Source organism: Chrysemys picta, chromosome 2 (assembly GCF_011386835.1).
Source record: "Chrysemys picta bellii isolate R12L10 chromosome 2, ASM1138683v2, whole genome shotgun sequence".
NCBI classification, from domain to species: domain Eukaryota; kingdom Metazoa; phylum Chordata; order Testudines; family Emydidae; genus Chrysemys; species Chrysemys picta.
Window position 1 is genome coordinate 93,314,132 of NC_088792.1, and position 13,583 is coordinate 93,327,714.

At 44.2% G+C, this 13,583-nt stretch overlaps 1 protein-coding gene across 2 annotated transcripts in view; it reads left to right on the plus strand.

The window, feature by feature from the left end:
• The first annotated feature begins 6,571 nt into the window (after positions 1-6,571).
• SEPTIN7 (septin 7) overlaps positions 6,572-13,583 on the plus strand; it is a 130,273-nt gene continuing 123,261 nt past the window's right edge. The window contains exon 1 of one of the 2 annotated variants that reach the window (XM_065587201.1): positions 6,572-7,140. In XM_065587201.1, coding sequence (XP_065443273.1) covers positions 7,137-7,140 — 4 coding nt within the window. In that variant the 5' untranslated portion in view covers positions 6,572-7,136. The remainder of the gene's footprint in view (positions 7,141-13,583) is intronic. The other variant, XM_065587199.1, reaches the window with a different exon arrangement.

Genomic DNA, 13,583 nt, shown 5'->3' on the forward strand with positions numbered 1-13,583 from the left:
GTTCAATGGAAGCTTGTGTTCATGTATTTTTTCAATATTTTAAAAGTATTTGTTCACATATATGGCATCTCACTGTTTTTAGCATTGCATTCATATTTTTGGAAACACAACATATGGTGAGATTTTTAAAAAGGGTCTGAGAAGCATATGATGTCTTAACTAATTTGCATATTTCTAGAATAGTGTTATGGGTGGTACCCAATGCCAGGAGCCTGCAGGGACGGTGGTGACAAGAGTATGGAGGACACTGTATACTTATTTACTGTGTTGCTTTTGAGTTTGTAGCTTATTTGCCATTTCATGACTGCCCTATTGACCTCAACAGCATCAACTGAAACAGAAAAGCTATACAAACATAAGCCCTGATCCTGCAAACTTTTATTCACACAAGTGGTCCTATTGATTTAATGGGACTACTCATTATAGACAGTGCCCAATCATGAATGGTTCAAAGTACCTTTTATTATTATTATTTATTTATTTGTATTTCTGCAGTATCTAGGAGCCTTAGTTATGGATCAGGACCCCATTGTGCTAGGCACTGTACAGAAGCAGAACGAAAAGGTGGGCCCTGCTCCGAAGAGCTTAAAATCTAAGTACAGTAAAAGCTTTGTGATCTGGCATGTTAGGGGAATGGGGGGTGCTGGTAAGTCAAAAATTCCGGTTAACTAAGAGGGGGGGAGTTTGGATGCGGAAGGGGGCTCAGGGCTGAGGCACAGAAGGGAATGCGGGGCGTGGACTCTGGGAGGGAGTTTGGGTGGGGAAGGGAGCTCGGGGCAGGGGGCTGGGATGCGGGAGGGGGCTCGGGGTGCTGGATATGGGTGGCACTCACCTCGGGCGACTCCCCGGAAGCGGTGACTTGTCCCTGCTGCTCCTAGGCCAGGGATGGGCAAACTACAGCCCGCCAGCCATTTTAATCTGGCTCTCAAGCTCTGCTGGAGAGCAGGATCTGGGGCTTTCCCCGCTCCAGCCAGGGAGCAGGGTCGGGGGCTGCTCCACGCGGCTCCCGGAAGCAGTGGCATGGCCCTACTCCGGCTCTAATGCGTAGGGGCAGCCAGGGAGCTCTGCTCTGCACACTGCTCCCACCCCAAGTGCTGCCCCTGCAGCTCCCATTGGCTGGGAGCTGCAGGGGCGGCATCTGCGGACAGGGCAGCGCGCAGAGCTGCCTGGCCACAGTTCTGTGTAGGAGCCAAATGGGGGCATGGCCACTGCTTCCGGAAGCTGCTTGAGGTAAGCGCCACCCGGAGCCTGCACCCCTGAGCCTCTCCCCGCACTCCAATCCCCTGCCTCAGCCCATATTCCCCTCCCACCCTCTGAACCCTTTGGTCCCAGCCCGGAGCACCCTTCTACACCCCAAACTTCTCAGCCCCAGCCCCACCCCAGAGGCCGCACCCCCAACCAGAGCCCTCTCCCCAACCCCAATTTTGTGAGCATCCATGGCCCACCATACAATTTCTATTCCCAGGTGTGGCCTCTGGCCAAAATATTTGCCCACCCCTGTCCTAGGCGGAGGTACGGCCAGGCGGCACTGCGCACTGCCTCCACTTGCAGGCACTGCCCCCATAGCTCCCATTGGCCATGGTTCCATGCGGTTCCAGCTCCCATTGGCCGTGGAGCCATGCGGAGGCAGGTGGGAGCCTGTCGGCCCTGCACCAACCGGACTTTTAATGGATATCAGAAATGCCAATTTCTAGAGCTTTCCGGTTTGTAAAGTGCTGGATAACACAGCTTTTACTGTATAAGACAAGAGACAACAGATGGATACAGACAAATAGATGGGAAAGTGCAAGGAAACCATGAGACAATATTGATCAGCATGATAGGTTGTGGTCTCAGTACATGAGTAGTCTAACCGTTGTCAAGATCTTTTTTGTAAGCATCGCAGCAAATGAGAAGTTTAAGGAGGGATTTGGAGGAGGACAATGTGCCTTCTATTTAGGTGCTGAGCATTCTCAACCCAGCTCCTAGCAAGAGGTGCTGGTCACTTTGCAAGATTGGGCCCTTAGTCAACAGTGTGTGAAGAAGGTGAGCAGGATTTGCCCCTGTATTAGCAGGCAGATAGAATAATAATAGCTTCTGAACTTTAGTAATTTGCATTATATTTCACTTTAAAAAAAAAATTGTGAACTTCACAAGTATCACATTTTACAAACAAATTGCAGTTTTTCTTTAAATTAATCAATTTATACAGAACCTGGGCAGCCTTGAAATTTCCTCCAAGTTAATTTTCCTAATTCTAGTGGTGTAGTAATGAAGGCCCAGATCCACAAAGTTATGTAGGCACTTATGCCGGATCCACAAAGGTGTTGCAACACTGAGCATTGCAGCAGGTAACTAGAAATCATAGGAACAACACTGCAATCCACAAAGCCTGAATTAGGCACGTAGGCTCCTATACAATGAATGGGAAGACATAGGCGCCTTAGAATACGATTCGCAAAAGCCAGCACAGTAAGGCTAGGTCTACACTGGGGGGTGGGATCGATTTAAGATCTTGCTCTTGCTAAAGCCGGCCCTGCCTTCACCCTCTCTCCCATGAGGCCCCCACTGCCCTTTGTCCCTCCTTTCCTGTGCGGGCCTCCTGGTGGAAGGGAGTGTGTGGAGAAGAGGAGGGATGCAGTAAGCAGAGCGGGAGGGAGGTGGAGAATGCAAGTGATGGGGGCCTTGCAGGGGAGGGGAAGTGGAGGAATGTGGGGAGTGGTGGGTGATGGAGGCCTTGTGTGGGAGAAGGGTGCAGGAGAGGAGGGACCCGGGGAGAGGCGGGCAGTGAGGGCCTCATAGGGGAGGGAGGGAGGAGAGGAGGAACAGGCTGAGCTGCGTGTGTGTGTGTGTGTGTGGGGGGGGGGGGGGGCTCAGAGAGGAGGGGGGGCCAAGCTGGAGTGAGGGCGGGGCCTGTGGCAGAGTGGGAATGGAGTGTGGGTGGGGCCGCAGGCAGAAGAGGCGGGGCTGAGAGCTAGCCTCCCCCAGGGGAAGCTTCACCTGCTGCCCATGCTTATGTGGCTCTCCCCCCCCGCGCGCGTACTGGCTTTGTTGATCACATTCTTAGTAGCCTGTCTCTTCTCATTCAATGTTTATGGAGCCTAACTCAAGCTTTGTGGATCACAGAGTTGTTTCTGAGATTTTCTAAGTGCCTAAAAGTTAGTCATTGCAACACTTAGTGTTGCAATGCCTAAGTCCCTTTGTGGATCCAGGCCAAAGTCCTTATCCTGAGAGAAAAAGAGTAAATTGCCTAAAAATTAAAATTACAGCATTTATTATACTGTACACAGAATGCCTCAGACATCAGCATTTTGTTCTTTTTTCTCAAAATGTACTAATTTTTTACCAATCTTCTTAGTGCTCCTAATTATTGTATGAAAAGAGAAAAAAATTGTTATTTGCAGCCCAGAAGAACCTGAAATTAACCTCTCACAAAAACCAAATGAGATTTAATGAGACTGGGTTCAGTCTTGCTTCAGATTAAGTCAGTGGCAATTTTGCCTTTGATTTCAGAGAGAGCAGGATGGTGTATCCATTCCACTAATTTTTTTTCACCAGTTAATCTATCAAGCAATTTCTCACTTAAAAGACCTACTCTGAAACAATTTATTCCCTTTTTAGAACATCTCCCAATAAATCACCTATTTTAGCTATGGTATGCAATGTGGTATCAATGAAAAGACCATGAAAATATGAAGAACAGCTTGAAACCCTTACAAGAGAAAAATAATTTTATATTTCTTGCTCTGTCTAATTGCTTGTTCCACTGTGTTGTACTTTTTATGGACTAGTTGTTGGAGTATACTGTGTGTGCAATAAACAACTATTCTGGCTATCAAATGCTTGTTTTTATTTAGCATTCAATTGACCACAAAAGCCATGTACCTATAATTTAATGTCATGGACATTGCCATCCAAAACAACTACAGTGAAAAGGATTGTTTCTTCTCATCTGTTATGAAAGATACAAACTTATGGTAGACAATATCGGGCAGCCTTGTGGCCAAAGATAATAAGAGTCTCTCTCTCTCTTTGGCCTCTCAGAACCACATTATATTGTAAATGTTCCAGCTCTTGAAGCAGGATAGAACCACAAAGAATGGTGATGCATATCTTCTCTAATATAAGTTTAAAGTGTATGCGCCTTCAGTGTTTTCACAAAAAGTGTTTGCTCACTATGTTATCATAATAAAATAAAAGTAACTAACTACCAACTATCTGTATTTTTATACAGTTTAGGAAAAAAATAAAATTGGGTAGAGATTATGTTTCATCTATGTCTCTCTCTCTCGTTGCTCATTTATACCTTCTTACAACACTACTAATCAGAGAATTCCCATAAGTATCTCTACACCTTCTATAACCATGTATGATACTGAGACATCACTCTTGCAGTTGTAAGGAAACTAGCTCTTCTGTACCAACAGTAACAGTTCTGCACTTAAAAGTTCATTTTCAAAATGGCAGGAAATCATTTGCATTCAGACATAACACTGTAAGACTTGTTAAGACTATGAATATTCCCTCTTTTCTGCTAGCACTTTCCCCCCTACAGTAGAGTACTGGTCATTAACGTGACAAGAACTGGAAAGCACAGACCTCTGTAACATCTCTAGCACAAAGAAAGAACTTAAGATTGTAAACTTCTTAGGGCAGAGACCATCTTTTTAGTCTATGTTTGTACGCTGCCTGGCACAACCATATGTCCATGACACTAGGTGCTATTATTTATTATAATACAAATAAATAATAATGTAATAGTTTGCAATTGCAAACACATATATATAACACCCCACACATATAGACATCTAGGCCCAGATTTTCAAAGGTTTCAGAGTAGCAGCCGTGTTAGTCTGTATCCGCAAAAAGAAGAACAGGAGTACTTGTGGCACCTTAGAGACTAACAAATTTATTAGAGCATAAGCTTTCGTGGACTACAGCCCACTTCTTCGGATGCATATAAGACATAGCATATATGCATCCGAAGAAGTGGGCTGTAGTCCACGAAAGCTTATGCTCTAATAAATTTGTTAGTCTCTAAGGTGCCACAAGTACTCCTGTTCTTCTTTTTGCAGATTTTCAAAGGTATGTATGCTCCTAAATTCCATGAAATCAATGGAAGTTACAAGTCTAAATACCTTTGAGGATCTGGGCCTTCGAGCCTTCAGCACTGGCACCGAAAGACACAATTTTGAAAGATTCCAAGGCTTTTTGGCTGAAATATAAAAAATGCAATATTCTAAACTCTGAGATCAGTGTTTGAGTGAGAGATGTAATTAGTTTGTCTGCCTTTACTGGTGTTCATTCTTCTCAGATACTGCTACTCCATCCTTGCAAGTGATGGCATTTACCCCTGACTCCTAAAGATATTTCTGAAGAGACAATTTACTGTCTTTGGAATGCGCCAGATGGAACCAAACAGCATGTAGTATCAGAACAATTGCAAAAGGACAGAGGGAATACACCTTGAGTCTCCTACAAAGGTTTTATCTTCTTTCTGCAAATCGCTGCATACAAACATGGTTTTACTGGTGCCACGGTTTTACTTTGTTTGTTTTTTAAAGATTTCATTAACTGCTGGGACACATGATTCAAATTAATACTTGCTGACAGCAGGAAAGGTTGGCCATTATTTACACTTCAGGAATTTGACAGAGGGAGATTGATAATTAAATATGCAAAACCTCCAATTTTTAGACAGCTTCCTAGTTTTTTCCAATCTCTTTTGTTTGTATTTATAGTTATAGTTGAAGAAGTTCATGTGGACTGACTTAGGAAAGCCATTTCTACAAAAAATAAAATAGCCAGACAATAACTTAGTTTCTCATGACAATTTTCAAAAGATGATGGGTTTGGCCAAATGTTCTCGGGCAAGATTCCCACTTCCTACGCCTCACAGTGTGGGACGCGCTACGTGTGTATTTGATTGCAGCTCTCCACCCCAGAAGGAGCTGCTTTCCAGGAGGGCAGTATGTTCAGTTTGTAGAGTGGATATAAAATAAATGTAAAATACACAGTCTAGGGCGAGGCGTGCAGGAGCAGACGGCGTGTTGTTAGGCCACGTGGTTGGGGGCAGGCAGGCGTGTTTGCACATTGGTACTAAAGCGAAGGTCTCCCTCAGGGAGACTGTCCCGAGAGGCGGCGGTGCCTCTCTCCAAGCCTGTGGACGGGCATGAGTGAGCAAGAGATTATGATTGGGCCCAAACATCCCTTGAAGGAAATCACACACAGCACAGAGAGGGAGACGCTCCCCCCGCAGCAGCAGCCTGAGCCAGTCCGCGCTGGGCAGGGCAAGCGCAGGTGTGAAGGCGGGTGTGTCTGCTGCGCGAGGAGCCCGTCCCGGGAACATCGCACCGGCGGGGCCGTCTGCCAACGCCCCCCGGCAGCCGCCTGCTTCACCTCCCCTGCCGTTCACCCTCCCGCCTTCTCCTCGCTGCCCGCGCTCTTTCGCCAGCCTCGGCCGCTTTTACGCTAATTGCGTAAATCGGTGACACAAGTTTACGGTGCTTATGATGGGGGTGGGGGGCGACTAGAACACGTAACGCAGCACGGCGTTCGTTAGCTTTTACACGGCGTAGAGAGTAACGACTCTACCAGAATAGCCCTGGAAAGGGTTGGAGTAGCCGCCTTGCGTAGCCCTGTTTGTCAGCCATCTTTGATTCGGGCAAGGCCCCCCCCCGTTTCGTTATCACCGTGGCTCAGTCCGGGGGGGGATTTCCTCCTGACGCTGAGCCAAGCGAACGCCGCAGATGCAATACAGCGTTTCATCGTCCGGATTTGCCCGGATTCAAAATGGCCGCCGGGCAATTCCACGGGGCGGGGTAATAGTCAAATCTCGTTCAGGGGGCGGGAAGGAGGAGAAATCTCTCGAGAGTGTCCGGGACCTCAGGCCGCAAGGCCGGAAGCTGCTGCGTACTAGGAGAGGCGTGGGGAAGTGAAGTCCCCCTGTTCGCTAGTTCGTGTGCGTAGGGGTGGCGTGGTGCAGGGCGGCTACGCTGCGGAATCGGCGTAGGGGACGTTAGCGAATCGGCGGGGCGGAGGCAGCGGCAGTAGCAGTAGCTGGGGTTGGCTGGTGGGGGGAGGGGGAAGCTCGGTCAGTGCCGCCGCGGCTGAGGTGGAGGAACGTCAACAGCAGCAGCAGATCCGCCGCCAGCGCCATGGGTGAGTGTCCAGCCCGGGGCCCGCGGGGCCGCCCTGCGCCCGGAGCCGGGACTGTGACAGTTGGAGCGGGGGGGCGGCGGTGTTTCCTGTGGGCGGCGGCGGCTCGGGGTCTCCGTGACGGGCAGGGAGGAGGGTGGGTCTCTCCGCCGCCCGCGAGGCTATAACGCCGGGTATGGCCCAGCCGCCGCCCCCTTCTAGTCTGAGGCGCCGGGGCCACCCCGCCCCAGAGAGCTCGCTCGCAGCCGGAGCGCCAGGCGCAGCCCGCCGCGGGACCCCGCCCCGCTGCATCCTCAGAGTTGAGGGCTCCAGCCCGTCCCTCCCCATCGTGGGCCTGCCTCCCCCGACTGGCTCCAGGCCCCCCCAACGTGGTTCTGCCCCCCCCCTGGCTCCAGGCCCCCCTCCCAATGTGGGCCTGCCCCCTCCCCACTGGCTCCAGCACCCCCCCCCCACTTCCTGCTTTGTAATTTTTTTTAACCGGTGCAAAATCGGAAATGCTCGAGAGGTGTGTGTGTGTGGTGTTTTTTTTTTTTTTTTGGTACTCCCTTCCCTCTAGTTTGCGCCCAAATTTGGGAAGGAGGAATTTGCAGCAGGAATTAAGGCAGGAGAAATATGCAGGAGAGAAGCGGGTGGGACTGAAATCACAGAAGGGGGGGGGAATTAATGTGTGTTTGGCAGCGTGAGATAGGAGAGAAATTGCAGCATGTTTCTATCCTAGTTACTGTGAGCTGTGGGTGTTTTATTCGGTAAAGCTTTTTCATAGTCGAAACCTCTTTCATCTGACCCCGCCCCCAAAGCCCCACTCCTGTATTGTGAAGGAGAGCTCATTTTCACTGGAGTTATCCAGTCACACCCCATAAGAGCTTGCTGTATTGTTAGACTTCTGGGTTTCATGGTGTATATGATTCTTTGTTGTAATTGAAGTGATAGTAAATGAGTTGCTCAATATTCATTTAAAATTAGTCCACCTATGTATTTTTTGTCCTTTGAAAGCTTTTTTAAAATAAATGTAAGATACACAACTTCTATTTTATTCATTTTTTTTAAAAAGAAACCTACAAAAGAGGTTGGGACAAAGCCTTAACTAACATTTTAAGACAGACCAAATAAATGTTGTGACGGGATATGCAAAACTACTAGGCAACTTTGGGGGAAGTATTAGTTACTTTAAGATACTGTGACTTTGTTGCAGTAGGACTTCAGTCCCTAGGAAAGTTAGGTATAAATATGTAAAGTGTAACATTTAAATATCTTTGGATGCAGCTTTGGGCATGTTTCCTTGTGAAGACACAATAACACAGCAGAGGCTCAGGGGAGTAATATCTTATCTGAGAATACTTGTTTATAATTTGTTCTTTATTACTGTCCTTTATAATCTCCATCTTAGAGCACTGTGATATATAGGTTTTCAATCGTGTAATGCTTTATACCTGAAAGGTTAAGTTCGTGGAGGAGATATATAATCTTTTGTACATTGAAAAGTCTTAAGCCAGGGGTCGGCAACCTTTCAGAAGTGGTGTGCCGAGTCTTCATTTATTCACTCTAATTTAAGGTTTTGAGTGCCAGTAATACATTTTAACGTTTTTAGAAGGTCTCTTTCTAGAAGTCTATAGTATATAACTAAAGTATTTTGTATGTAAAGTTTTAAAAATGTTTAAGAAGCTTCATTTAAAATTAAATTAAAATGCAGAGCGCCCTGGGCTGGTGGCCAGGACCCGGCCGCTGTGTGAGTGCCACTGAAAATCAGCTCATATGCCATAGGTTGCCTACCCCTGGTCTAAGCTCTGTATTAATGTGTTTAGTGAAAACCCTGTCCAATTAAAACAAAAAAACAAGCCTAAAATATCAGCATTGTTTGTGTATATATGTGTACTCAGCACCTTTGAGAATTGGGTACACCTCTTCATTTCACTGAGGTAGTTAATACCTCTTTAATCTCTGTAACAATGCCTTATTGGTCCTAGAATACCAGAATGTTTGCTGAGTTACATAAACTGATTTTTTTTTTTCACTGGGGGCTATGAAGCTAGGATTATCATAAAAATAACAAATACCAATTGGATCACTCTGGTTATTCCTAGATGACAGTACTTGTTCAAGTAATCTAAATTTATTTTAAGGTATTTTAACATAGCCTGTTTGATATTCAGCCCTTTTCTCCCTACATTTCCTCTCTCTTCCCAGTTAAGCCTGAATTAGTCTTTATCTGGAATATAATGTTTATTTAAGTTAAAGAAAATCAGTAAATTGTCAGATGAGACCATATATTAGATTAACTATTGTGGTAGTGAGGTGGTGGTGTGTTTTTTTTTTTTTTTTTTTTAAAGTGCAGACATATACTTTATTCTAGGGAAGAAGGGAAACACTTCCCTGTAACTTCTCCCTGTCCCTTAAAACATATGTAGGTGGGATTTACTTGCTGAACATATTAGTGAATGAATGGGATACTTGTGTTTTGCGCTTTTTTTTGTGCATCTGTGAAGTACTATGTAAAGCATTTTTGTAGTAACTTTTTCATGTCTCCTTATCCTGTAACATGTTTGCATCACGCTTTAGTATAAAATTGACAAGCAGATTGGGGCTGATAGCATTGAAATCCAAAGCAGAGCAACATTTGTTTTCTAGCTCAAAACAATATTATCTGCATTTTAGTAGCAGATGTTTTAACAACCAGCACCGATAAATGGAAGTTGTGTGTGAATACAGGCTTTGAAAAGTGGCTAAAAAATAATGGTTACAGAATCATCCAGATGTTGCATTTAGGGGCTGATAGGATATTTTAGGACTCACTTTGAAAATATCAGTATCCACTTAAACCATGTCAGAATCTATTGCTTCTGCCTGAGGGAATCTTTATAATCCCTGAAACTGAAAAATTGAGTACCTTTTAGCTCATCCTGTTATTGGGGTAACTATAGGTATTGCATGGATCACCTTGTCTCCTTCTGGTCAAATTGAAATAGATCAGTAATTTTTAGGTTGGTCACTTTAAACTGATCACCCCATATAGATGTCCGCAAAGGTAACTTCATTTTTTGGATGAATGTAAATAAATAAATGGAGATATACTTATCTCATAGAGCTGGAAGGGACCCTGAAAGGTCAAGTCCAGCCCCCTGCCTTCACTAGCAGGACCAAGTAGTGATTTTGCCCCAGATCCCTAAGTGGCTCCCTTAAGGATTGAACTCTTAACCCTGGGTTTAGCAGGCCAATTCTCAAACCAAATTCCCTCCCCCCGTTACACAATTTATGCACTGCTACTATACACATATAGGTATTCTATGATAAGGTTCAAGCATGTAATATGCATTGCCCATAATATTGCTTGTTAATATAAAACAAAAGTGTTGGACTTATATCTGTTAGTGTAAAAAGAAGACTAGTAATTTATCCTCTTGGGACTGAGACAGATACAGCAGAACTCTAAACTATGTTCTTATAAAACACCACAGCATTTCCTTCAGTTTACCCACAAAACCAAATAACTTGTCTTGTTTTATAACTTGTCTCACTTAAAATGGTGCTTTAGATGTGTTCTTTAAATTATTTTAATGGAACATCTTCAAAGAATATACAAAAACATCCATCAGACATTAAATTCTAAATAAAGGATAATAAAACAAGTGTTTTCCTGGTAGTCACAAATTTGGATTTTGATTGTATACGTCTGAAAACTTATATCCTACAATACATGATCCGAACAAAGTTATCTTTAAAACTGGCATACAGCTGTTGAGTTGATAGTTTCTATTACCCTGCTCTGGTTGGGGTCAGACTTGTTCTTTGTCACATGGGCAGGTTATTAATAGAGTAACTGAGATTACATAAACCATATGCTCATAATGTTAGAGAAATAATTGGACGTTTTAGTTCAAAAGGAGCAGCAGATCCTTGGTTACTGTACCTGTGAGGTCTGAATGGGGTGATACTAAAAAAATGTCTAAGTTTTGTTGTAATCATAAGGCCCACTCCTGCAAGTGCCTACTCACAGAACTAACTATAGGATGAGGCCTGTAGCTTGATGGGATTGAGATTGTAGTTATTTTGGTATACATTTTTTTTTTTTACTTAAATTTACGATAGGGCTTATGTCCACTTAACCCATTGAGACTACATAGGCATGTGCATGTTACAGATGTTCCTCACTTCTGAAATTTGCTTTATTCACCCATGAATAACACAAGCTATCTGCAAGTGTTTTCTCTGTAAGTAGTGGTATTTTAGTCATGACTTGAGTAGCTTGTCTGAGCAGTGTTTAAATTAGTAATTGAATTTCGAGTAGTGTTCAACTGTGGGCTAGTGTATAAATTGTACTTACCTAGTGGTCTGCAGATACCTAGCCAGAGGTGGCTACACAAAGGTGTGGTGGATGAGGAGGAGTGAAACCTAGCATAGGTGATGTGAAGCTTTTTCACAACTGCAAGGGCTAAAACTGAATTTTAATGACACCTTAAATTCTGTAGAATCTGATAGTTTTGATAATCTCTCCTCTTCTTTCAATTCTCAGAGAACTTCCCATTTGCCAATGGTGAGTTGATCAGTGAATTTTTTAACCCCTATTTTAATCACTTTTAGGAGTACTGTTTTTAATGTCTTGTACCAGGATGGGGGCAGCTTTTTTTTAGGTAGGGGATTTTTTGCATTACTAATCAAATTTTTTGTAGCTTCGCTTTCAGAGTTAAGTGCAGCTGCTTTGCAAAACCTATTTTACTGCATTGATCAAGTGTGGATGTGAGGAAAAATAGCTGTTTAGTGTACTCTTAGTTATCCCTAATAATAGAGCATGTAGATACCATGCTGCTAAATATCTTAGAAAATAGCACTTCTCAAGAGGAAAGTGGCCAATTTGTCTGTAGTATATAAAAGAATGAACCTTGTTTTGACACACATGCTACCACGTTAACTTCATTCTAGAACCAGATTACCCTGCATACAACGTAGTTTTTATTGTGCCACTATCGCCCAGTTTTTTCATACTGACACATTTTCTTCTTGGCCGTCACTACTATTCCATTTGAAAGTCTGATAGAATCAGCTTGAGATCCCTGGATACTGGAAGACTAACATTCAGATCACATGCTTGACAGAACACGTTGGTGCTGTTGGAAAGACCAGTACTCTGCATGTTTTAGTCTTTCAATCCCTTGATTCACATGGGAGGAGGAGGGGAAAGAGAATACAGACTTGAGTTTTTCCTAGTGGTTTGGTTTTGACTCATTTTAAGTTTCCTCTTCTAAATTTTCTCCTGAGGAAAATGCCACTGTTGTTTCTTAAAGTGACAAAATGTTAAGGGCAAAAGTTTAGTGTACAGTGGAGTCGCATCATACACGCATTTAACTTATGTGAATTCAACTATATGGACGCGATGAGCATATGCCCCCGAGTATGAGATGGGAGACGTGAATCTGCTGTTCCCTCAGTCAGTCTCAGTTCCTACGTGCCTCTCATAGTGTGAGCATCTCACCTCACTGAGTGTGAGTCTAGTGTTTAAAGATGCATATTTTTCTTACAATGCAAGCCTAAATGCAAGCCAACTACTTCATCTGGTACTCAACCGAAGAAACAGGGATCTGTTCCAACGCTGGAGGTAAAACTGGCTGTGTTGGACTTATTGAGAGATGGTATGTCAGTCTCCAACGTGGCACGTAAATATGGTCAAAATGAATCTAGCATCCATGCTATCAAGATTCAAGAGAGAAATTTGTCAAGCCATGGCATAAAGTGCTCCAGTAACTGCTAAGATGACGAGCCAGGTGCATGATAAGACTTGAGTGAAGACTGAAAAGGCATTAAACTTATGGCTGGAAGGCATGAACCGTAAACGTGTGCCTATTGATGGCAACACGTTGTGAGAAAAGGCTCTTAGTTTCTACGTGCTGTTCAAACCTCCCGCCGAAGAGGGACAGCCTTCTGATGAGAAGGAATTCAAAGCCAGCCAAGGTTGGCTTAACAGTTTTAGGAACCGCTTCAACCTCAAAAACGTGCTGACTACTGGTGAAGCTGCATCTGCCGATGAAGAAGCAGCAAAAGCCTACCCCGAACAATTAAAGAAAATCATAGCCATTTTCTTCTATCTCCTGGAACAAGTTTTTAATGCAGACAAGACTGGGCTCTTCTGGAAAAAAATGCCCAATCGCACTTATGTTTCGAAATCAGAAAGACAAGCCCCTGTCTTCAAAGCAGCTAAAGACCATGTGACTGTGTTTGTTTTGTGGCAACGTGGCTGGGCATTTAATAAAGCCAGGTTTGCTCTACAGGGCTGCAAATCCCTGTGCCCCAGAAGGCAAGAACAAAAATCTCCTGCCTGTGTTCTGGCAATCAAATAAAAAGGCTTGGGTGACTGAAGTATTATTTCTGGATTGGTTCCACAAGTGTTTAATTCCGGAGGTCAAGTGGTACCTCGAAGAGAAAGGACTTGATTTTAAAGTGTTGCTGATCATAGACAA